General features: G+C 30.9%; 1 protein-coding gene across 1 annotated transcript; it reads left to right on the top strand.

Annotated features, from left to right (window-relative positions):
* Positions 1-310: 310 nt before the first annotated feature.
* On the top strand, positions 311-24,929 carry sel (canopy family protein seele). The gene is made up of 5 exons (XM_035369611.2): positions 311-799; positions 1,612-1,727; positions 14,114-14,308; positions 24,412-24,520; positions 24,690-24,929. The coding sequence occupies exons 1-5, from the start codon at positions 724-726 to the stop codon at positions 24,722-24,724; spliced, it is 531 nt and encodes a 176-aa protein (XP_035225502.1). The 5' UTR covers positions 311-723; the 3' UTR covers positions 24,725-24,929.
* Positions 24,930-27,846: the final 2,917 nt, after the last annotated feature.

Below are 27,846 nucleotides of genomic sequence, written 5' to 3' on the forward strand. Positions count from 1 at the left end.
TGCCTGTTCCGAACGCATTCATCAAGGTCATTGCTCACGAATTGTGAATCATTAAAAAGAACTGATTCACTTCAGAGAGCGAACGGTTCCAGTCTGATCCCTTAAAAGTAGTGATTTTGCTCATCTCTACACAGAAAACGCTGCAATTCTCACCACCATACTACCTGACCACTTTTAAAAACAAAATGGTGCTAGATTGGCATAGCACAATGTTTACTAACGCGCAGATTTCATAAACATGTCTCTGCGCAACTAGTGGGTCTTTTTACAGTTTTAATATGTATGAGTTCGAAGTCGAAGGTGTAGACAGTTCAACGTCTGTTTTTAGATGCCGACTTTCCTAATAGCCAATCAAATTATAGCATATTTTGCTTTTGGGTTGCACAAGAGTCAAATTATTTAACGCCACGTTTTTGTGTGTCAACGAAGTGATGCGGGAGAAAATCTGTCAGACTGGTGATTTATAGATGCCGGTATTTTTAGTTTGGCATATGAAACTCAGCTGGTGAACGTTCATATCAAAGTTCACATATTTTCGTTTAAATTTGATACGAGAATCTATTAATTATTAAAAATCCGAATGTGAATCTATCAGAAAGTAGATTTGTATGTGATAGAATTTCTTTTCGAAGATTCGTTTTGTTTATCTCTTTGGCTGAGAATATTAATGCATAATTTTTACTGTAATATTTAAGCAAAAGATTTGTAATAATAGACATCGAAATGGTCTTGGAAAGTGTACTTGCTGTATTTATTGGACTTGTTCAGATATCTCTGCAATCAGAGTTAAAGTGCCTAGGTAATGTAAATGAACTGGCAATTTCCTGTGACTATTCCTACTCTTTAATATATTTAAAAAACTAAAGTGATTATTAGAGTAGTTTGCAGTTATTAAAATGTTATGTATAACATTTCATTTGAGCTTAATGAGACACATATTTTTGGTAAAATTATGTGGTCTATATTTATGTGTATCTGTTCATGCATTGCTTTTTTTTTAAATTTTAAGTTTATTTTTAAGATTTGATTGTCTAATTTGAGCTGATAAAACTAATATTTAACGCTGTCGCTTAATATTTAATGCTACTCTTTAAACTAATAAAGCATTTTACCATTTTTATATCCATTTCATATTTTTAATTTAGAAGTCATACAACAAAAATCAGCATTATATTTGCAAAGTTTCACAGCTTAAAAAAAAAAACTTTTAATTAATACTTGTTTGGCGTGCTATTTTACTTTAATCAATTTCATGTGTTTCTATTCCATGCATATCATTCTTTTGCATTGTCTTGATATCGGTTACATGTGTTCGTAATTTTGATATTTATTCCATGCGTTTCAAATTATTGATCTTATAAAATTATCTCACTTTTAAAAATTTATCTAATTTTTAGACAATTTGTGTGCAATATTATTTTAGACAATATTATTTAGACAATATTATTCTATGGAAGTTGCTCTGCACATCTTTGTGTTTAACTTTATGGATTTGTGATTGCTTTTGCAATTTTAAAAATGTAAATGCATATTCGATTTTAAAAAACGAGGCTGTATTTATAACTTTATAAATTTTATGTTTGTTTATATTTATCTTTGATTTTTTTATAGTATGTAAACATGTTGTAAGTGAAATAACTTCTGCTGTGAGGAAAGAAGATCCTGCTAAGACAATTCAAGTGGGTAGCTTTAGAATTCAGCCTGATGGTTCACAAAAGCAATCTCAGGTATTTCATATATTTTTACCTGATACATTTTTGCAAGTATACTTATACTATAATTTGTGTAAATTTTTAAAGAGTATATTTTATGTTATGCAGGGGCGTAGCTAGGGTTTCCAGCGCCCGGGGACAATTGAAGAATTTGCGCCCCTTTCTGTGTGCCAAGAATGGAAAACATTTCATTAGAAAATTTCGTAGCATCAATTTGGCGCCTCTTGGATGCTGCGCCCGGGGACAGATGTCCCCCCTTGCCCCACCCTAGCTACGCCACTGATGTTATGCATACTTTGGCTGATCTTTGGAATACGGTAACAGGTAGTTTGGCGACATTTTGGAGGCGATAAAGGTTACTACCTAGGACTTTGGGAATAATGTGAGAAGTACTCAGTTCCGATTACGCATTATTTTGTGTGAGGGAAATGAGAGATCATGAGATATGTCATGTGACATTAATGGACGAATCACTGTTCTTTAATCGGAAAAAGGGGTAAATTTGTAAAAATATCTGCTGTACTTTATAGCATTAGTTTCATTTTATGTTCTGTGAAACAGTGTTGTTTAATATTTGGATCTCATGGCCCTATATAAAGTAAATCCGAAATTTTTATTGCGTTTATGTGTAAATGAAAAGAATTGCTTAATTGCGGATAAGTATGAATGTCCAACATGTGGGAATGAAATGAGATTGTATGAAAGAAAGGATATTACAGATAAGTTTGAATGGCGGTGCAAGAAATCTGTTGAAAATGGACATTTTGTGATCCGCCATGCACTCAGGATTCTGTAGAAGATTAGGTAAGTTAGTATTTTTAATTATTTGAGGATATTATTTTTATGCATTGTTCTAAATGTAAGGAGTAAATAAAATAATATGGTATTATTGGAAAATTGTTATTAGCAATGATTTAGTTTAAAGTAATTAGGATTGTAAGCTAATTTTTATTAATTTAATGTATGTGCTTATTTATATTTTAAGTAGTCTTTTTTAATTTAATTATATTTTAATTTAATGATCGTGATTTTGTGGAATACGTTTGAGTAGAAGTAAATGTGCATGGAAAGAATTTAAGTATTTGACACTAAATATTTGTAATCATTTTTAATGTTTTGTTATAAATTCGTTGGTGACGTTTATAATAGATAATTTAGAGGCAAAAGTTTTTGGATATTTTATTTATTTTATACGTGCAAATGTCCATCCTTGGAAAGGGTATATACTTTTTCGCGATCAGGTAATTTCATATATGTCCTTTTTACCGAATTTAAAGATTCACAAAATTTTCATGCATTTTCATGAAATTTTTCTAATTTATGAGAAAAAAGCAGTGTACATGGATATAGTGAACAGTGTGCGCAATGCCATTTTTGTACAATTCTGGGATGTTTTTTTAAGTAAAAATAAGTCGACGTGTACATGGTTTAATTATATTTTAATTAAATGATAGTTATTTTGTGAATTATATGTTTGTAGCAATTTGGTATACGTTTGAGTGTAAGTAAACATGCAGGGAAATAATTTAAATATTTGACACTAAGTATTTGTAACCATTTTTAATGTTTTGTTATGAATTCGTTGGTGACGTTTATAATAGATAATTTAGAGGTAAAAGTTTTTGGATATTTTATTTATATTATACGTGGAAATGTTCATCCTTGGATAGGGTATACACTTTTTCGCGATCAGGTAATTTCATATATGTCCTTTTTACCGAATTTAAAGATTCACAAAATTTTCATGCATTTTCGTGAAATTTTTCTAATTTACGAGAAAAAAGCATTGTAGATGGATAAAGTCAAGAGTGTGCGCAATGCCATCTTTGTGCAATTCTGGGATGTTTTTTTAAGTAAAAATAAGTCGACGTGTACATGGTTACTGTGTATGTGCGATTTTGAAAAATGCGGCAAGGAGTTTGCGATTCTGCACTTTTTCCCAATTTTGCAGTTAATATTTGTCATGATTAAGCAGTTTTGGGTTGATCTTTGGATTATGGTAACTTGGCGAAAATTTGGCAACCAACTCTGCTACAGCAACCGCCTATTTTTTTTCGCTGCCATTTTGTCTTCACGAAGTAAAGACGTTTTGTTTCTTTTCTTTTTATTTACTCAACACTTTTTCCAACAATCTGCTAGCCGAATTACACTTCGTTCCATAAAAGTTCTAGCATAAGCGTAATTCGGCTAGCAGATTGTTGGAAAAAATGTTGAGTTAAAAAAAAAAAATGGCTTTACTTCGTGAATACAAAATGGCGTCCAAACAAAAACTAGCAGGTTGCTGTAGCAGGGTTGGTCGCCAAATTTTCGCCAAAAAATCGCCAAGTTACCATAATCCAAAGATTAACCGATTTTGGTATTATGCAGGGCTTGATTTCTAAAATTAGAAGTGCTAGAGTCCTATTGATGGCCGTGAAGAAATTACTTATTTTCTTCAAGTTAAATAACTATAAATTAAAGTATTTAAATTAAACTTCAATAAAATAGAAATTAAAATTTATTAAATTAATGATAAATAGTTAAATAATAAAATAAAATATTGGAACTTGCCTTATTAAGGGCTGCGGCAGAAGTTAGTTTCACTCAAAAACTGATAAATAGTCCATATAGCCTCTGGCAGTGTTTCAGCCTGGAATACACTGCATAAGGCACTATGAAAGGATGATAGAAACAGGTAATGTGACATATAGGTAGATGGTAGAAAAGACATTTCTTTTTCCAATATACCAATGAAAAAATTTAAAATCGTTGAACTAATGAAACTACACTAATGAAAATAAAGAGAATACTAGAAACACTATGGAAATTTTAATGGAGAATTGTAGCATCAAAAACAAGAGTTGAACACTGACTGACCATAATCTCCTGACAATATAATTGTAGCTGTCAAGCAGAATATGACAAGGAATAAACTTGCCCTGAATCTGACCCTATAACAGCATAAGAAACGTAAGGATCTATACCAGGGTTTCTTAAACGTTTTTCAGTCGTGACCCCCCTTTTATGACTGAGATTTTTTCATGACCCCCAGGACCCCACAATAATTTTAAAAAAATTTGTGGCATCCCATAAGTATTGTGCAAATCCGACACATGCGTGAGTGGAACTGTTAATTTTTTCACTTGTACTGTAATATACTATTGCAGATTTAGATCATTAACTTGAATTTCTAATGTTAAGACTAGAACAGTGTGGAAATTTTAAATAAGTAATGGACGAAATGACAGTGTCACGAGCAAAGCAAGGAAAATGAATGTTTATGTTATAAAAAGAATGCGTCAAAACACTTTCATTTTTTTCTTTGTCTGTATTGTCTTATCTTTATCTGTTTTCAGATACATTGTGTGAAAATATTTGGTAATTGTAAAATTATTGTAATAAGTTAAAAAAATATCAAAACTGCTAAAATTTTTGGCGACCCTCTGCTGCAGGTCGGGACCCACAGTTTAAGAAACCCTGTTCTATACAAATGATAATATTCTTCTCCCATATTTAATTACATCATTTCAAAAAGCCTGTCTTTCCTGAGTTACTAGCCTTGTACATGCACGACCAGGGTGAACATGTTTAGTACTTTCGAGGATGGAAACTTACCTGTTCTTATAAATAACAGGACATGTAAGTGGCCTTAGACATGTAAATGGAGAGCTTTTCTCTCTGTCAAAGGGTTTATTTCTCAGGAAAAGATAGGCATGCATATAGAAGTTATAATTAATTTTTAAGGCTTATTTGTTATTAAATTAAAATCTTTCTGCTGAAATTGTAGTTCATTTACATAAATGAAGCAGCGGAGCCCTGCTCTGGCTTGAATTACGACTTACTTCAAAAACTGAAAAGTATTGGAGCCCGGCTGTGTTGGTCTCCGGAGCAATTTAAGATCTGATATTATGTAAGTTGTATGATTATGATCATCGCTGTGTAATGATTTGATTGGTGATACTTTAGTAATAAAAGTATAAACTTTAGAAAGTTATAAGCATCTAAATATTTCTGATGCTTTTATTTCTTCCAAATTAATGTATTAACCTTTTAGCTAATTTTGTAGAAATGAATATAACTGTATCTGTTTCTGCAACAAAAGTGAATATATATTTCAACACTTTTTAAAATCTTATTTAATTTTTTAATCCCACTGAATATGCCTTTTAATATTTTTTTTAAGAGAGTGTGACTGTTTTGATAAATCTCAACAAAATTTGATTTACTTAATCTGCTCTTATCCTTTACAAAAGACATATATTTTAACATAACATTTAAAACAAAACACAGTGAATCTTCTAACTTCAGAAAGCGACTAGTATTTGTGAGAACATGAACATCAGTGTTGGTAACTATATTATTCTTTAAGAAGACCAATTCTTAACTCATGTGAAGCTCTTAAATGTATATCAAAGCAGCCAGCAAAATGTGTAATTATGCTATCAAAGTAAAATATTTTGTGTACTAGATAAATCAAAGAATTGTATTCCAGTTCTTACTATAACAGGGAAATATTTTTTAGCAAACAGTAGTTGGTCATTTCTGAGCCATTAATTACATTCTTTTTCAATGTGGTGTAATCTGTCATCTAAGCTTGATTCTTTTGAAATGATTCAACACAGTCTTGAAATGTTTATAGAAAATTATTTTACTTTCCTACTTGAATAGCTGGTAATGTATTGCAAATCAGTGCTAATATCACATCAAAGATGATTTATTTTTGTTTTTTTTTTTACATTATCACGATCATTCATATTTATATGTAACTTGACAGTATCTATGCACGTTGAAGACAACATGAAAGAAAGTCATTTTTAAAATGCTTTCAAATTGCTCTGCTTCTTTAAAAGCAAAGGGAGAAATTCTGCTGGAAGTAGAATGTTAAAAAAATTACAGCTGTTTTTTATAAAACAAGCTCTGAATTTAATAAACAATATGATAATCTGGGACAAATTTATGTACTTTATTTTGTGAAATTCAAAAATAATTCACTAAGTGTTTTTTGGCTTGATCCATAACATGTGTTTTCCATATTTTGAGAACATTATTTGCTTACATTGTCCACCGATGGCTGAGTACATAAAACTGCTGAGTTCAACCCAAGTTCAAATTCTAGCAAATGGATGTTTCCATCTGTGAAGCATAAATATGAGTCGATTTCCCGTAGAAAGTCCTTTACAAAGGCATTTCTTCTTTTTGGCTGGCACATGCTTTGTCATAACTAATTAAATAAATTATTCATTTACAGTATTTCCAAAAATTAAGAATAGTCTTTTTTAGAAAGTTTTGCCTTATTGCCATATATTACATAACTTTGGAAAAAATACCGAGTTTATTTGAAAGGTAAATAATAAAGCCGTATGGAACCTTTTTTTAAATAAGGGCCAAGAGCCTTTTACAAGATGTATTATTTTACAAATTTGAGTCGTTAATAGTTAATTTCTCCAAGGATGATCACAAAAGTCTAAAATCATCTTAAATTAAGAGCAGTTGTCATAAGGAGGATTCACTGTATACTGATGTACTGTTTGGTGGAAATTCTTAGTAAGACTATTTTTTGGTCCACTTGTAGATTTTGTTTTTTGTAGTATTTGATTTATTTATAAATAAAAGGGAAGTAGATAATGAAGGAGCTTATTTCTTTTCTTAATGTTGGAATACAGCTTAAGCTTTTATATTAATGTATTCTGTTTTTGTATCAATCCATTTTTGAAATGACTCTAGAAATTTTTCTCCTATTTTCTGTTATTTAACATTTGTTTGTAGTAGTAGTTATTTTCATCCTTTATCAATGAATAGAAAAATCTGAATACCTTTTTCTAATTCTTTATTATTTAACATTGTGTATTAACCCTTTCAGGACGAGCATCCCATATACGCATTCCCTAAGAACGTCTCTTACAGCCGGGCGTCCCATCCACGCATCGCTAGAGACTGCATTCAGAGGACGGGTGATGCGTATACGCATTTTAAGCTGGAACGTTTTTCTGAAGGCCACTAGATGGCATTCTATGTCCATTACTTTTGAAATGAACACAGTTTTAGGTTCCTGAACTTGAGTTTGATATATTCTGTCTGACTTTGGTATTTTACTCATGAACTGTTGCCAGGGTGGGGTGGGGAAAGTGAAAGCGTAAACAGAGGTGGGCTCATTAAATTGCGGCATGCTAATATAAATATTCGCGTGTCTGATTTATATCCAATTCCTTTTTTTATTCTATTTTTTCCTCTACTATGAAATGTAGAGGACTCTACTATGTCTACTATGTCCTCTACTATGTCTTTTAGGTTATTATGTGGAGTTCTGTTACGTTTTGCATTGTCTTCAGATATACTTCCGTTTCTTCTCTTTTTATTTTGGAAAGCCTCACCTCCAGTCTATTATAATGGGAAGGCACTATTTATCAGAGGAAGAATACCCTCGTATGGTTAATGAACCATTTAACTAACGCAGATGAGAGTGATGATTCTTATTCTAAAGATTTAAAAAGTGATACTTTTTCTAATAGTGAGAAAGTAATACTTCTCCGTACTTCGAGATTTACCACACTCAGTCTTCATTTTAAATTTTGTTACTTCTTACTGTAAATAGTCTTTATTGCGTTGTTTTATTAATTTTAGACTGTATTGATGGATTTTATCAATTAAAACTTTGGAATAATTTGAATAACGCTTCCGAAAATTATTTTACTAGATAAGGAAAATTATAAGTATATTTTCATGTAAAATAAAGAAAAAAAATTATTAAATGCTACTTTTAACATATATAAGGGCTCAAGTAATAATCTAAAATGATACCAAAAATTACGAGGCTAGAAGTGAAACTTTTTTTTTTTTTTTTCTGATTTTTTTTTATAAAATTAGGCTTAGTGATGCAAAACGTCCGTCCTGTACAGTGACTGCCTTCGATTCCCTTCCGTCCTGCACGAGCGTCTTAAACAAAGGCGCGCCATCGCGAAAAAGTTAAATACTAACATACTTAGGCTGTCCGAAAAGTTATTGTATTGATGGTTTGCAATATTTCAACTTGATTTCTTTTTTTTTTCAAGGAAAAGATAAGGTTTAAATAATTTTTTCTTAGATTTGAATATTTATAATACTGCATTCTCTGGCTGTTGATAAAATTAATTGCTTGGTTATAAAATTGTGAGTAATGTTTATTACTTAAACGGTAGTAATTCTTAATTTCTTTCCTTAATAGTAGTTCTTAATTTCTCTCCTTAACATACATAAAATAGGGCATTTATGCAGCTTTCTAAGTAAAATACAATTCTTTTAGTAACTGTATATAATTATTTGGCTTATGGTAACTTGGCAAAAATTTGATGACCAATGTAACAATGCCAACCCATGTTTTCCATCGTGCATGGTTTATAAGTCATTTTTTTTCCTGTTTTGATCCTCAAATGAATGTCGTTTTTTCTTGAATTTTTCCATTGTGCTACCATTTTAACTCAGAAAAATGCTTTATCTATGATATAGAGACAAAAAATAAGTGCTAAAATGTTTCAAAATGCGGTATGTACGTATTATTGCAACCACCATGGCACAGTTTGGTGAAGTTTTTGTAAGAAAAAGAACAATTACTTGTATTGTAAGTATATATATATGCACATGTATGTTTTACTTTTCAACTATATATTTATTCCAAAAAACAATTGATAAACCTAATTATGATTGGATTCTTCTTTTTATTTTGGTGGAAATTTCATAGTTGTCGCTTTGAGGATCCGAAGCATTGTTCTTTAGCTAATTTTGTGGCAAAATACCGTATTCCTACAAAAATGTTGCCTTTATTCCTTTTATTGTAGGAAAAATTCAGCACCATGAATCTTGAAACTTAGTTTCTGATTAAAAAACAATGTAAACTTTTCTAAAAAAGCCACTGGAATTTTACAATACAACGAAAAGAAATGCATATAGAAATAATTATATTGGAAACTGAATATTTGTCATATGCATGGTTGCCTAAATATGTGCATAGTTACCAGAGCTTGGTGTATTCTGAAACTTTGGTGATTTCTACCGAAATAGTTACGATAATACATAAGTACCCAAAATGCTTATAGGTGAACTAGCAATCAAAATTTTTGTCTGAAATGGGTATCAGTAACCGTCCCCACATTTTTTAAAATTCTCTTCTGAATCTCATTCCTATATATATTTCAGCTCGCTGAAAGTGGCTTTATATTTTGAAATAAATTCAAAAGACTCGTCAAACACTGTTTCAGTATATATGTTGGCAGAAATTGCAATTGAAATTTTCGATGAAATAGTGGAACAAATATGTACAGAAATATGTTCTTTTTTCCAAGATATTTTTATATGCATAATGTTTTAAGTAAGCTGTTGAATAATTTGAAGAATTTAGAACAAAAGTGCAGCTAAATTAAGGGGAATCTTTAAAATTGGAGTTAAATAATGCATTATCACTAAAAAATATATGTATCTATTCCATGCATATTTATGCTTATCGTGTTATGTATGCCTTTTCAAGGAGGAATTATATATGTACACTGCGCCCCCCCTCCAAAAAAAAAAACAAAAAAACAAAAATAAAAAAATAAAAAAAAATAACGGATAGTTCTGTTTCTCCCATTCTACTGGGCCAATTGACGAAATTCAAATTGGATTTTTCATGTCTCGAAAATGTGACTTAGGATATGTATTAAATACAGTCAAAAATCGTTAATTCGGACACCCATAATCCAGAATGATCTATAATCTGGACCTCAAAGCTACAAACTTTCTGCACAAACGTTGCTCAAAGCTACAAACATTGACGCATGCGCGTAAGACCTTTATGGCTGCGAATATGCTTGTGCAAAATACGTTCACGAATGAGCGTTTAATGTATAATGGATGGTATAAGCTAAGCTAAAATTATCTAATTCTGTTAATGTTGCAGATTGCGTTGTTCCTTAATCTTCGAATTGGATTCGGCTTATTATTTTTTGCAGACTGTTAGAGCAATTTTATAAAAGTAAGCTTGAACTTTCGATTATGTCAAATAGAATTTCTGATATATATTTACTAATATGTAAAGGATCTACAAAGCGAAAGTATGTTTCAAAGTCCATTAAACAAAAAGTGCAATTGCTGCAAAAAATGGATAAAGGCATATCCTTTGTTTATCTTTAAAGCCACGGCGCACAATGAATTGGAAGTTGATCTGTCAGCACTATCCTTATGTTCAGGGCAGATGTTTTTATTTTATTTGGCTTATAATTCCTTACTAAATGTAGTATTTCATCTCGATGTACTCCGTCTTTGATTTGATTTAAGTCAAATTCCTCGTCATTATAATTCGCTTCCGATAGCGAAGAAAGTGACAGAGGTTATTGAAAACGAAAAAATTTCGATTGACAAATTAGTCGGTATTCTCGACACAGCAATTATAGGACTTGAACAGCGGAACTTTGTAACTGAGCAAGAAATTATGTCTGTTTATAGAATTAAAGAGAATGTATTATCACATAAAAAACGAAGCAACTTAAACAACTTACATTGAAAGAAATGTTTAATAAAGTAAACAAATAAATATTAAGCTTTTTTTTTTGTAAATTTTGATAGCCTTTAGATCATAATTGTTCTTTATTTCATAAATTACGGTTTCATATTTTTAATTTTATAATTTCTGCATGCCATCTTACCAGATTTAAACTGCTGATCTATGATCCGGAAAAATCAATAATCCGGAATCACCGAAGTCCCGACGAGTCAGGATTAACGACTTTTGACTGTATATAGTATTATTCCAACATAGGTATGTTGACACAAAATCGGACTTTTTCTGAAATAACATATCAATTTTTTCCATGTTTCGATTCTATGACACAAATTATGCCTAGATATTAAATTTTGTAATTTTTGGTGAGAAATTTATGGAGAAATTAAAGAATTTTTCTTGCTACATTTTTTTCAGTTTGCGCCAGGAATAATTCACTTGGCGGAATTCTTAAAATTCATAGTAACCTACTTACTTTCCTTTTTTTCTTTCATTGATGCATAAGAGGAAAAAAGGTCCATCATTCATTCTTTCAAATAATTTTAACAAAGTTATTATTACTTTTATTAAATACCTCAAATTTCAAAATGCACCAATATGTAAATTCACGTATATTTTAGGAAATTTTGAATTTAAAAAAACTTAATTTTTTTCAGATATACTTAAAAATACATCTCTACTTTAAGATGATGTTGAACATTTTATAGGTTATAATACAAAAAAATTTTAAAAAAATTTATAAAACAATTAAAAAATAATAATTTTAAAAATTAATAATAAAAAATGTGCGAATTGTATTTCGATTAAGGCTTAATTTTGAATTCTAGAAGACGGAATCAAGTAAATTTAGTAAAAAGAGAGATATAAATAAATATATATCAAATTCAATTAACACTGAGGAGCTAAAATTTTGAGAGCGTATTTTTAAAAAAACTGCTCGTGTGATTTTTTTTACAAAACTTGGCAGTTTGGCATAATTTGAGTCTTAGAATCGAAATATGGAAAAAAATTAGCATGTCATTTCAGGAAAACTCCGATTTTTGTGTCAAAAAAACCTATATCAAAACAATGCTATATATAAATCTAATACATATCCCTAGTCGTGCTTTTGACTCATGAAAAATGCAAATTGAATTTCGTCAATCAGCCCAGGAGAACGGGAGATACAGAACTGTTCCATTTTTTTTCCTTGCACGGTGTACATATAATATAATAAATAAACAGAAGAAATTGCAAAATGCTATATAGTGTAATAGGCCCACCAGCGGCTGAGCGGTAAAGTCGCTGAACACTGGTAGTTCGGTCCGAGGTTCGAATCCCACGAATACTTTCTCTTTAATTCTATAAACAGACATAATTTCTTGCTCAGATACAAAGTTCCGCTGTTCAAGTCCTGTAATTGCTGTGCCGAGAATACCGACTAACTTGTCAATCGAAATTTTTTCGTTTTCACTAACCTCTCTGTCACTTTCTTCATGCCTTTATCCATTTTTTGCAGCAATTCCACTTTTTGTTTGATGGACATCGAAACATGCTTTCGCTTTGTAGATCCTTTGGCAACTCCAGAATCGGAAACTCTTTTTGACATAATCGAAAGTTCAAGCTTACTTTGTATAAAATTGCTCTAACAGTCTGCAAAAAATAATAAGCCGGATCTAATTAGAAGATTAAGGAAAAACTCAATCTGCAACATTAACTGAAATAGATAATTTTAGCCTAGCTTATACCGCCGTTATACATTAAACGTGCATGCGTAAAGGTATTATAAGTTAAAAGTAATGTGATTTAATACCAGTTTTTACTTCATAGAGGTCAGTAGCTGAATGACCTTTAGGGAAAAAGTAGTATGGGCTTTAGTTGAAATTTCACAACTGAGTGTGTAGATTTTTGATTTTAGCAGCAACTAGTGTAAAAAACGTTGGCCAGTTTTGCTGAATTTTAAGTTACAAATTAGTATGTTTCTCTTCCTGATATTAATTACTATTTTACTATCCAGTGTCAATAACAGTAAATCCAAAATTTGTAGTTTTGGCTTGCATCAAACATAAAATTGATATATTGAAAATTTAAACAAAATTTGAACTTTATTCTACAGGCTTATTAAAAAGAATGGAATTGATTTTAAGCATTTTTATAAGAAAAGTATTTATGGTTGTTTAATAACTTTTATTGTAACATAAACATGAATGTTTAAATATTTTGTCATATAATTATTAAAATCCATCCTAAATAAAATTCAATATAATTAGTAAAATTCAATTTAATTAGTAAAATTGAATTGATTGTCCTGTTAGTTTCAAAGCAGTATTCAAAGCATATATGTCGGATCATATGTGATGTGATTTTAGCTATGGCAACAAGTTTGCAAGAGAGCTGCATTGCATAAAATCTGCTGAAAAGTTGCATTGAATAGTTATAAAAAGATTTAAATTCTGCTTCTCATAATATGCATTATACAATTTGCTGCACAGTCACCATCTTCATGTGAACTGGCTGGTTATTGCATTTTTACTAGTCAGCAAAGATTTTGTGTATGTCAAGGTCGCATCCCGACATTCAAAACGTGGACATTTTCCAATTATTTTGATATAAAAACTAAGACTGATTTATGATAAAGCAGCCCACGAATGCAGCAGAATTTATATGCAGCCCACGAAGTTGTTAGGCTTAAAGCTCTTGATACCCTGTTTGTCTTAATTCACTCCAATTCTAGCTGGCCTGTAGTGATAATTAGTAAGAATATTTTATGTTAAAGCTAATAAGAGTGTTTTTTGAAATGATTAATTAAATCATGTTGGATGCTTTTACAATGATTCATTAAATTATTGTTGGCTCATGTAGTTTATGTTTACTGGGGTTTAGATCTGAAAAACAATATTTCTTTGAAGATATAAATTTCTGTGTTTATCTTCAGATTAAATATGCTGGATCAGAACTACATTTGAATGAAGTGCTTGAGACTGTGTGCAACACATTAGAGGATTATGCTCAAGCTAAGCATAAAGAAACTGGAGAGAAAGTTTTGCTGAACCTGTCTAAAGATGTAGAAAAGCTCAGCTCACATGAGTTGGTGCCAGATCCTGATCTGAATCGAAGTCTCAAATATTATGTAAGTTACATTTTCGGTGAAACTAGGACTTCATATTTTTTATTAGATTAAACTTTTTTTTTAATTAAAGTTAAGTGAATGTTACCTATACTTGAAGATTTTTATGTATTTGTCTATGTTTTACAGTTAAAGAAATAAATTATTGGTTTATGATAAAAAAGTATAGTTAGGAAATGTTTTTATGCAATTTAAGGTCTTCGTATATACAAAAATTCTTTTTTTTTTCGTGTATTAGTACGTTTGGGGTAGAACTTGTAATAACTTTTTTCTTAAGGCTACTCGATCAAAAAATTTTGGAGATCGCTGGTGTAAGAAAGGAGCACATGTTGCTAAGTTGTGATATGTGTTAAATTTGGTAGAAAACTGTCTAATTAGCATTTCTTTATTGTACTTTTTTTTAAAAGACAGCAAAAGGCTAATTTTATGATCTATGAAATTTCAAGGCATTATGACATATAGGTTTTTTTTAACGTTAGAAACATGTAATAGTTGGAAAAATCAATTAGTTTTTGGAAAATTGTCTGAAATTAGCTCATTATGCTTAATATTTAGAATAAACTTCACTTGGAAGAATAATTTTCAAATTTATGCAATGACACAATGACTAAAATTCTGAAACTGTTAGTTTGATTCGTAAGCAAGGATATACTGGATTGATAAGAAAGTTATTTTTTGAGAAAAGTTACTTCAACATTAAATTAAAAAAATTAAATCAAAATTTGAAAAACTCACTAGTAGCATACCTCTTCTTGGAATAATCTGTGTTAAATTTTGAAGCTATAAGGTTTTCCTTCTTTGTATTGTGTGATACATATACACTTTTACTGTTATAAATTCATTTTAATTTAATTATATTAGGTTGCAGGCTGCATACACATTATATTGGGTTGCAGGCTGCATACACATAGAACTTTGGGTTAAGTGAAGATTAAATGACATTTAACATGGAACATTTTATTAGGTAATAAATCAGATAACATTTGCTTTTATGTTAAGCATAACAGAAGGAGTGCTTTTAATAAGTGAAAATAGAACAACATACACTGATGAGCCAAAACATTATGACCATTCCCACACTTTTCAGTAAACTTGTCTAGATGACATGAAGGTCACGGGATTAAATGGGAATGGTATTTAACTGCTGGCTGGAGAAGCTAAGGAATCATTTTTGCACTTTTGCAGGTGATGAAAAAAGCTGCTGATCTAAGTGAATGTGATAGAGGGCAGATTAATGGCCTAAAGAGTTAGAATGAGCATCTTCAAAACTGCATGACTGGTATATTGCTTATAATCTGCCATTGTTAGTGTGTATGCAAAGTGGATAATGATAATGAAACCAGCAGTAGACAGCAAGGTGTTGGGTGTCCACGTGCCATAAAAAAAGGATGTCAGAGACTTGGTACAGAAAAATCAGCACCAGACAGTGGGTCAGCTGATAGCTCTGTTGAGTGCAGGTCCAAGTTTGAAATTCACAATTCAGTGGACAGTGTTGGATATGGGACTGTGCAGCAGATGTCCCACTCATGTGCCTCTGTTGACCAAGCATCATTATCAACTATGCCTATAGTGTGTTCGTAAACACCGAGATTGGACCATGCATAAGTGGAAGACAGTTACCTGGTCGGATGAATCACATCGATGGTTGTATCAGGGTACTTCATCATCCAGATGAACAGTTGCTTCCTCTCTGTACAGCAGGTCATACACAGGTTGTTGTTGGTGGTATTATGTTTTGGGGGAAGTTCTCATAGGTGACTCTGGGACCCTTAGTTTTGGTAGAACAGACCATGAAAGCTGCGGACTATCTGAACGTAATTGCAGATCAAAGTCTTTAGTCCGGACTCGTCGGGACTTCGGTGATTCTGGATTAGGGTTTTTTCCAGATTATAGGTCATCAATTTAAATCTGGTAAGATGGCATGCAGAAATTATAAAATTAAAAATATGAAACCGTAATCTAAAGGGTATCAAAATTTACAAAAAAAAGCTTAATATTTATTTTTTTACTTTATTAAACATTTCTTTCAAGGCACGCATGCATAAAGCATACATTACGCATAGTCGAAATTTGAAAATTGCAACCAGAAAACTATTGGATGTGTATTCGTGATATTTATAATGACAAGGAATTTGATTTAAATCATATCAAAGACTGAATACATCGAGATGAAATACTACATTCAGTAAGCAATTATAAGCCGAATAAAATAAAAACATCTGCCCTGAAGATGAGGATAGTGCTGACAGATCAACTTTCAGTTCATTGCGTGGCGCGACGCCCCCTCCCCGCAGAGCAGCGTGAAATTGATAAACAGATTTCGGAATGGTTAGAGAAACAAAGGATATGCCTTTATTAATTTTTTGCAGCAATTCCACTTTTTGTTTGATGGAAATCGAAACATGCTTTCGCTTTGTAGATCCTTTGGCAGCTCCGGAATCGGAAACTCTTTTTGACATAATCGGAAGTTCAGGCTTACTTTTTTATAAAATTGCTCTAACAGTCTGCAAAAAATAATAAGCTGGATCCAATTAGAAGATTAAGGAACAATGCAATCTGCAACATTAAGTGAAATAGATAATTAGATAATTTTAGCCAAGCTTATACCGTCCGTTATACATTAAACGCGCATGCGTCGCAAAAAGTTTGTAGCTTTGAGGTCCGGATTATAAATCATTCCGGATTAAAGACCTTTGTACGGTATACCCTTACATGGCGTTTGTCTTCCCAACCGGAAATGGAATCTTTTAGCTGAACAACACCCCATGTCACAAGACTTGAATTTTATTGGAATGGTTCGAGGAGAATAAGGATGAACTCCAATTAGTGGGATAGCATAGTTGATGATGACGCTTGGTCAACAGAGGCACATGAGTGGGACGTCTGCTGTGCATGACAACAGTGTCCACTGAATTGTGAATTTTAATGTTGTCTTGGTCAACTAACTCACTGCATCTTAATCCTATAGAGCACATTTGTGATTCCATGGAGCAGCAGCTCAGAGCTCAACCATCACCTTGTACTGTCTCGACTTTGCATGACAGCTGCTTAGGCATTTGGTATAACTTGTCTCCAGTCATCTATTAAGAACTTTTGGCTTCTATGCCAAGGGGAGTTGCAGCTGTTTTCTGGCTAAAGGTGAGTCTCGACTTTGCATGACCGCTGCTTAGACATTTGGTGTAACCTACCTCCAGTCATCTATCAAGAACTTGAGGCATCCATGGCAAGATGAGTTGCAGCTGTTTATACAACTCATTATTGAGCAGGTAATCGTAATGTGTCGCTTCTTCAGCATGTGTACATATGTAACCATGTTGACTTCACAGCATCGTGAGAAACAGGTCCACAAAGAATAGCTAGGTAGATGAATTTACTTATAGCTTTTGTAAACGGTTGCTTGGGATCCATAAAGACAGCATTAAGTTCATTTGATACATGGACACCGATGGCCATTCTAGACAATTTCTCATAGCTGATGACTCTTTCGGTTTTTCATCACATCACCCTGTATACCACTGGATCTCCTTATATTTAATTTTTAGCTTTTACTAAGACAAAAACTTTCCCAGCAATAAATGAAATTTATTGAATTAATGAAACTTAAATTATACTGATTCTCTAGTGGTTTTCCAACCATTATCTATCCTAGTGATTTCCATCCCTAGTAATTTTTGTAAAAATTGCTTAACTATTTAATTTGTTCAAATTTGGGATTTTCTTCAATTGGTTGTGTTTACTATTTTTCATGAACTACTTTTACTTTGTCCTCTAAGTAAGTTTTTATTCATGTTCTTGGTTCATTTTTTTAAAATTCAGTGAAAATTTCTAATTTTATTCTTTTACTTAATGAATTTACTTTGTGTCAAGGACTTCAAAATTTTCAGATGAACTGTAATTAATTAAAAACTTTAGTTCATCAGCTAATTTTAAATACAGAAATGCTAGAGTTTTCAATAAAAGGGGTAATGTAATTGAGTCTGATGTATCCTCCTGTTGATAATATTAAATCGCATTTGAGTTCCTCTTCTTTATTTATTGTTCTGTTTCTGGTATATATTTTCAGGTTTTTATATTACAGTACAAAGTCCAAGACCTGGATGTCCAATATCCGCAATGATCTAAAATCCAGACCTCAAAGAGACAAACAACTCTTTTTTTTTTCTTTTTCGGGTGTGTGTGTATGCTTTACTCATGCACATTTGATTTTTTCCTCCCATAATAAAACATGTGGAGAGTCCTCATTCTTACTTTCACTCAGGCACTGAATAAAATACTTCATTTTTGAAGAAACCATCATTTTAGCATAAATTTGCGAGATAAATAATTTAGCTTCGTAGCTGCGTATCTGCATGGCATACATTTCAAACCCAAAACATTCTACATAGGGACATCTTTGATTTTACACCTACTAGTATTTTATATCCCTGATACCAACTTGGCAAATCATTATTTTATTATATTTTGCTTTCATCACTACATGTTTATCAACACGACAACTTGGATAATGGCTCATGCAGCGATGTTTAAACATTTTTTGTATTAGTAATTGAATAACAGAGTATGGCAACCTTTGATGCTGACAATTACGCTTGGCGATGATTAGATTTAACTTAAATGCACTAAGAAATGTTGATGGGAAAAAATTTAACAAAAATTTCTTTTCATATGCTAAAAAGAGATTTTGTTAATGAAACTCATAGACCAAAAGATTACATTTAGTGCTATTTGAGTTAAGAATAACTGATATGTTATTCACGTAAACTCAGAAGTGTCAGAGCTCATATGGCCACACCGGGTGACAAAATTTAGGGAAGACAAAATTTTTGAAATTTAGAGAAGCACCGAGCAGCAAAATTAAGGGATGACAAAGTTTTTATAATTTAGGGAAAATGCTTGTATCCAAAGTTTTAGGCAAAAATTTAGAACTAAGTAAGGCATTTTGAAGCAGAATTTAGGATCCACAAAGACTGCATCAATCGATATTTAGCGCAGGTGCTTGATAAGCCTTAAGTATATGTGGGAGTATATTCAGGACTCGGATTAGCCTTAAGCATGTGCAAGAAATAGACATAGGTTATAAATAACTAAACTAATACGATTCAAGCTTATTTGCCTCAGTATGCGATAGAAGCAAGACAAAATTTAGCGGAACAACTTGCCTTTCATCGCCAATCTCATGATACATAGCCAGCAATGTATAGGGGACACTATTAAGTTAGCCTAAAATTATACTTTACTGATTTTAAGGAATTTCAGTTAATATAGCAGATTGTGCTGTTCCTTAATCTTCTAATTTAATCCAGCTTATTATTTTTTGCAATCTGTTCTTATTGCAGCAATTTTCTGAAAATTAAAGCTTGAACTTTTGATTATGTCGCAAACGTTTCAAATTCTGGAACTGCAAAAGTTTACAAAGCAAAAGCATGTTTCGATGTTCATCAAACAAAAAGTGGGATTGCTGAAAAAAATTGATAAAAGCATATCCATCTCAAAATTATGCAATAAGTATGGAAATGGAAAGTCAACGGTATGTGACCTAAGAAAATGGAACTGTTTGAATTTTTTGTGGATTTCAACAACCCACTCGCAATGAATTAACAGAAAATTGTTCGTTGTGCTAAAAGTGACAATCATGACAAAGTGATGATTGAATGGGTCAGACAACATCGCAGCAAGGGCATGCCATTAATCGGTCCAATGCTAATGTCTTAAGCCAAAATATTTTCTGAAGAAAGGAGCTTAAAAACTGAATGCACATATTTGACAGGTTGGTTAACCAAAAATTTAAAAATTTGCTATGGTATAATGCAATACAAAATTTAAAGTGAAGAAGCTTCAGTTGATACTAAAGCTGCTGAACTATTTGCTGATGAATTCATTGAACTCATTACTAGTGAAACGTTATCTCCAGGACAAATTCACAACACTGATGAACCTGGTCTTTTCTGGTAATATGTACTGCAAAATATCTTGGCAACCTCTACAGAAAAGGCTCCAACTGGTTTCAAAGATTCCAAAGCGAGACTAACAATTTTAGCATGTACAAATGCTGCAGGGACGTACAAATGCGAACTTCTCGTAATCGGAAAAAATACATAACCTTGAGCATTTAAAGAAGTATTGATTTTTCCCGTTATCACGCAAAGAATAAAAGAGCATGTATGACACAAACGTTAATGACTGATTGGTTTGAAAATCATTTTATATGCGAGGCTCTGCAACATTTGTATTTATTCAGTTGGTTTACCTGATGATGCAAAAGTTGTCCTAATTTTAGATGACTGTTTGGCTCATACTTCACTTTAAGTTTTTGTGAAAGATAGTGTATCCATATTATTCTTTCCTTTGAACTGTACGTCCATCATTAAGCCTATGGATATCAGAATAGTGTGCATGCTGAAATGCAAATGTAAAGTAGCATTTTTAAAATCCATGTTCAAGTTCTTGAACTATTGAAGAGTTTTTGAAATATTTTAGCATAAAATCTGCTGTTTGGAGCATCACAAAATCGGGGAATGGTGTGTCTTCAGATACTTTAAAAAATGCTTGCCATAATTTATGGTTGGCTATCATCTGATGAAGATGATAGCTGCGAACTGAAAGGATTTCAGATATTGCAAACCAAAGGTAAAATTTTACAGTTAATGGATTTTGTAAGGAAATATGGAGAAGGAGTAATAAATGAAGATGATTGATATAACAGAGTTTTTCATTGCAATGACAATGCCCCAATCTTCATTCCATTAATGGACTCCGAAATCTGTAGTATGGTTCTAGATCCAGAAAATACCACTACTGATAGTGAAGAAAGTGACAGAGAGGTTGTTGAAAATGAAAACATTTTGATTGACAAGTTTGTCGGAATTCTAGACACAGCAATTAAGGACTTGAACAGTGGACCTTTGTAAATGAACAAGAAATTATGGCTGTTTATAGAATTAAAGTGAAAGTATTAGCACAAAAAATGAAGCAACTTGAACAACTTGCATTGAAAGAAATGTTTAGTAAAGTAAACAAATAAATATCAAGCTTTTTTTTTTTTTTTTTTTTTTGTAAATTTAGATATCCTTTGGAACATAAAGGCTCATTGTTTCATAAATCATGATTTCATATTTTTAACTTTTTAATTTCTCCATACCATCTTACTAGATTTAAATCGATGATGTAATATCTGGAAAAATGTCAAATCCAGAATTGTCAAAAGTCCCAACGAGTCCGATTCTCAGACTTTGTACTGTATTTATATATGGTATATATATTTTTAGGTTTTAATTTCATGTTTCTTTCATTCTTATTTTGTATATTTACAGGATATTTTGAAATTTATTGGTATTAAATTTCACTTTTTTGTGTCTTTATGTAAAATATGTTTTAAATTTCTTACTTTTTGTATCTCTCTATGTATATCAATATATATATTGCATCCTGAAGTTTACTGGTTTAGAAGCAATTTTTTTTTTTTTTTTTTCCTAATCTGAACGTATTTTAGAGTTAAGTTATTCTCAAAGCCAAAGATCACATTGTTTCAGGTTTGATGTTCTAGGTACCTGCTGTGCAGGGAACTTGACTAATAACCTATAGTTCAGGATATGTTTTGTTATTTTATATCTGTCCTGATAGGCCTTGTGGTTAACTATCGTAGCCACTGTATCAGACGCCCTGGTTTGAATCCTTGAGAAAGCATGGATATTTTTTAAGTGTAGCATAGGGACACTTAGAATACTGGCAGACAAGCTGAAAGTCCTGTTGAGTAACTTGACAGTAAGAGAAAGAAGGGTGGAAGAATGATGAATTACCCTCAGTGTTCTCCAAAATTTGGGTAGAGCTGTCCGGTTAGTGAGCTGCTACATGTATAATCAAAAGTAAAATTTTTGTGTCCCACCCATTTCTTCCTTCGTTACTGTATATTTATTATGCATGTTCTTTAAATTAGGACATCGTAATATTATTTGAGTTGGTGTGAAAAATTTTCCATAATTTGGTAGAACATGTTTGATTATTTAAGCCTGATTGAAGTGTCATATTATAATGGAACCATATTTTTAATTTTGCTGTATTTTTAAATGCTTTCATTCTGTCTTTCATAAAATAAGTACTTGATTTCTTTCATAAAATAAGTACTAGATTTCATAAGATAAATAGGAATATGACATTGCTAGTTTAATCTGATATATGATAGTTGCCTTATAATTTAAAAGTTGTGTGTTTAAATTTTCAAAATTGTAAAACATTTGTAAACAGGCAAATCATTATTCAGGTTCAAGACATTTTAGTGAATTATTGCCATCAATAATTCTGCAAAATATGTTTTTATGTATAAGGAAGTTTGCACCTAAGTTTTTAAAGGTCCATCTAAGTTTTAAATCCTTTCTTAAGTGTCCTTCTGATATGAAGGATTGCTGTTAAAAATGCCAATTCTTGGCTTTTGAGTGGTCTGTATTATCAAAGCATATAGGATTTATGGACATTATTTTTCTTTTTAGCTTCATTTGTTTTACGTTTCTCTTTTTTTTTCCTGTGATTTTCATATCATTTCTCCTTAATTTGAATAAGGTAACTTCGTAATTTGAATATAATATATTCCTGTCACCTGATACTTTTTCATTTGATCTCTATTCATTGTATGCTTGGGGCCCACCAGCGGCCGAGCGGTAAAGTCGCTGAACACTGGTAGTTCGGTCTGAGGTTCGAATCCCGCGAACGGGCTGGCTGCATGGGCGTTTTTGTGGTTTTCCCCATGTGTAACGTGTATACGAGCCAGTTTCCCTTAGAAAGTCCTCCATGAAGGCATCCCTCCCCTTAGGCAGATAGCCCTAGTGTGCTTTGCCATAATTAAATACACCACACCACACCATTGTATGCTTGACATGGAAATTTCATTTTATTATGACATGGCCAGTAAAATCATCTTCATTTTATGTCTGTTCATTGTATGCTTGATGTGGAAATTACATTTTATTATGACATAACCAGTAAAATCGTAAAAAGTACGAGATCATTTTATTACTTTTTAACAGCAAGTGCATTAATATTTTCTTCCATCTTTTTTAATTAGAAATTTCCTTTTCTGGACAAATTAAACTTGATATTTTTACATTTGTTAGAGCCACAAAATTTATTTGAATTTTCATCAGTTTGCTTAGTAAAGATCTAGACTTTTGCTGTTAGATTGAATTTTATGGTTTAAGTGTGAAGAACGTGTATTTAATAAATAATGTTAAAAAAACGCCCCTTTGGACTAATTTTCAAAGATTTTACTTTTTTTTTTTTTTTTTTTTTGTGTGTGTGTGTGTGTGCTTGATAGCAGGCCTGTTCTGTGGCAGATTTATTCTGCATAGGAACTAGTTTTCAAGCAGATGTGTCCTGCATAATTTGCATTATTGATTGTTGACTGATTAATGTTAATGTTCATTAGTTTCAGATGTATAATACACAAATAGAAAAGGAATTACAAATGAAACAAATTTTCTTTAAAAACGTTTTTAGCATATGCAAATATTTGTGCAATCTTGCATTCATAAAAGTATGCTACCTTTCAGCTGTATGGTATTCTATCTGCAGATAATAATATTAAGGCAAAGATGTTAATGAACTTGATTTTCAAAATTAATCATTCTTTACAGCATTTTCTTTTTAAAATTATATAAGAAACTGTGAATCATTGCATGTTTAAATGTTTTCAGCAAATTTTTTCTGTAATTTGACTTAAATTTAGTTGTGTATTGAAAAATGGATTTGGAAGATTTAAAAACCTGTTCTGAGCATTTTTGGTTTAATAATTTGTCACCATAATATAATAATAATTATAATTTGTCACTAATAATGATAATAATTATAATTTTTCTCTACAATATGAAAATTGAAATTTGTTTGTTTTGAAATAGATTTTTTGACTAATTTATAAAATATGCTTTTAAAATCTGTAGGAAAGAAAGGTATTAATCATTAAAGTAATTTTTTAAAGAAAATTTGTGGTGCAGTATATAGTAAAACTTTTGTGGTGTGGTGTATAGTAAAATGAGCTAATGAAAACTATATAAAAATGTGTAAAGTGGAATTAAGTTGTTTTAACATGTTGTTAGTTAACTGAATCATTTTCTTTTTAGTGTGAGAGCTTTATTGAAGATTTTGAAGATGATATTATCAGCATATTTAAGTCTTCATTACAGCCTTTTGATGATGAAACTACTGAAAGACTTTGCATTAATGCTTCAGGTGAGAAATATATTCTAAATTTACATTAAATTTTATATGTGAGTTATAGGGTGAGATGTAGAATTTATTTTCAAGATTGAAGCTATATTGAAAACAGTTACATAAAAGTTGATTTATTATTGTTAACAAATTTTCTTTTTCATCTAAACTATAACTTTTTCAATTTCAGGTTATTGTTCTTCACTTCATCATTCTGAATTATAGCGTTCTTCATAACAGAACAAATGATTTGCACTCTTGGATCTGTTACGTCTACTTTAATAACTTGTTTTTGATGATATGTTTGTGTTTAATGAACTTTTTTTTTGTATGTGGACATACATTATATACTTTTTAAAAACTATACACTCTATGTTAAAAAAAGTTGTTTTTATACTGACAAAAAATAAATAAATAAATAAAGAACTAATGATTTATTCTTTAATTATTTAGATTTTGCGTATGTTTCAGTAGATGTAATCAATTTTAATTTTATATATGTTATATTGTGCAATTTTGATCCATAAATTATGTATACTTTTATAATTTTTACTATTTTAAATTTCTAATAACAATATTACAAGAATTTTACTTATGTATAGTAAAAAAAAAAAGGGACAATTCAATATCTTTTGTTTTAGTTGGCCTACTGACTAACTTTAAATTGCAGTTTTCATGCATCGAAAGTGTGATGTAGAATATGTAGTTGATTTGTAATATACCATTGCTGTAACATGCATAGTTTTACCAAGAAATTTAACTTCCTACTTTTTCCATAATTTGATTCTGTGTTGCATTATGCATAAATACAAAATTATATGAGCTATTTCTGAGAGATTTATGTGTAAAACTCAATGCTGGTTTTCAAGTTGGTGCAAAAAGTATTTCACTTGGCAAACTTACAATGGGTTAAACCCTGATTTTTTTAGTTTCTGTTGTGAATGATCACACGTAAAAATCTTTCAGAATTTTAAAACTTTGGTTATTAATTTTATATTTTAAACATATTGTTTTAAAACAAAACATTATACAGTCAAAAGTCATTAATCCGGACTCGTCGAGACTTCGATTCCGGATTATCGATTTTTCCGGATTATAGATCATCAGTTTAAATCTGGTAAGATGGCATGCAGAAATTATAAAATTAAAAATATGAAACCATAATTTATGAAATAAAGAACAATTATGATCTAAATGGTATCAAAATTTACAAAAAGAAAAAGCTTAATATTTATTTGTTTACTTTATTAAACATTTCTTTCAATGTAAGTTATTTAAGTTGCTTCTTGTTTTATGTGATAATACATTCTCTTTAATTCTATAAACACACATGATTTCTTGTTCAGTTACAAAGTTCCGCTGTTCAAGTCCTATAATTGCTGTGTCGAGAATACCGACTAATTTGTCAATCAAAATTTTTTCGTTTTCAATAACCTCTGTTACTTCCTTCGCTATCGGAAGCGAATTTAGCGAATTAATATGACGAGGAATTTGATTTAAATCATATCAAAGACTGAGTACATTGAGATGAAATACTACATTTAGTAAGGAATTATAAGCCAAATAAAATAAAAACATCTGCCCTGAAGATAAGGATAGTTCTGACAGATAAACTTTCAATTCATTGCGCGCCGCGGCGTTAAAGATAAACAAAGTTTAGATAAACAAAGGCTATGCCTTTATCCATTTTTTGCAGCAATTCCACTTTTTGTTTAATGGACTTCGAAACATACTTTCGCTTTGTAGATCCTTTACATATTAGTAAATATATATATGTAATTCTATTTGATATAATCGAAAGTTCAAGCTTACTTTTATAAAATTGCTCTAACAGTCTGCAAAAAATAATAAGCCGAATCCAATTCGAAGATTAAGGAACAACGCAATCTGCAACATTAACAGAATTAGATAATTTTAGCTTAGCTTATACCGTCCATTATACATTAAACGCGCATTCGTAAACGTATTTTTCGCACACGCATATTCGCAGCCATAAAGGTCTTATACGCATGCGTCACAGAAAGTTTGTAGCTTTGAGGTCCGGATTATAGATCATTCCGAATTATGGGTGTCCGAATTAACGACTTTTGACTGTAATAGTAAGAAAATTGTAAAATTATTTTAAATTACATATTAAAAATATTCAAAGAATCAGAAAAATATATAGAGGATTTTTAGAAAAATCTTTGAAATATTAATTTAGTTGCAAATAAAATGCTGAGATTTGTCTGCCAAATGAATAATTAAGAATTTTTTACTTAATATAATTAATTTGTATGAAAGTATCAATGCAAAAAATATATAGATCTTAAATGAGTCAGAATAGCTGTTGTATTACATCGACAATTGTATTTTTAAAGCTATTTTCGAAATTTAATGAATTAATAATTACCAATGCAGCCTTTATTTATGTATTAAGTAAAATCATATGGAACTATATATCATAAAATCAACAGTGAATATATTTCACTCACAGTGATCATCTCTCTAAGAAGACTGCCTCAAAAAGTGACCAGCATTTCCTGAAAAATAATTTAAAAATTAACTTGATCTAAAAATTTCAAATTAACAATAAAAAAAAAACAGTTAAGTGTTTTAAAATTAAAAATATAATTAAATCATACTAATACTTTGGTTCTTTGTTTCTACATTTCTTTTCTGAGCACAGGTTAGTGTGAATGGAAGAACATCAAAGTATTAGAGAAATAAGCATTTATGGTTGGACAAAATAATTAAAAGCAGTGTATGGGAAAAGACCTGAATAGTGTATAGGAAATACCATATATTGTTGCAAAATTTTATAAACTGAAAACGGAATTTAACCAAAAGAAAGATTAGCATAATTTTAGATAGGGAGACAAAGAAAAAAATTATAAGTTTGAGAAGTAAAAAATTAAGCAGGAAAAAACCATAGAATATGCAACTGTATATTATTGAAAAAAATTTTCATTTTAACCATGTTCGAGGCAGATAAAACTTTAAAAATATGATTTCAAAACAATGTTCGAGGCAAGTAAAGCTTAAAAAGTATGATTTCAAAGCATATAAACTACATGTAACACAGCACACCACACATGCATTGCAAATGACATCTGGTTATGAAGCAATAATGTCCATACATTAAAGGTATATACGATGTAAGATATATGTATACACAAAAATGCACACATACATTACCAATTCACACTCCTTTTACTAAAAATTTTAGCTTATCAGCTCTTTTCAGAGTATGGGTTTAGTCCACTTGAAATTTAAGTTTGAGGCTATTCGCTTAGGGTATTAAAAACATATTTATTTTCTCATACTTATGGTATGAAAATATACTTATAAAATTTTCTTCAAATGTA

The sequence above is a fragment of the Stegodyphus dumicola genome, chromosome X1 (genome assembly GCF_044657685.1).
Source record: "Stegodyphus dumicola isolate Sdum_Otavi_A_Nest chromosome X1, ASM4465768v1".
Classification (NCBI taxonomy): domain Eukaryota; kingdom Metazoa; phylum Arthropoda; class Arachnida; order Araneae; family Eresidae; genus Stegodyphus; species Stegodyphus dumicola.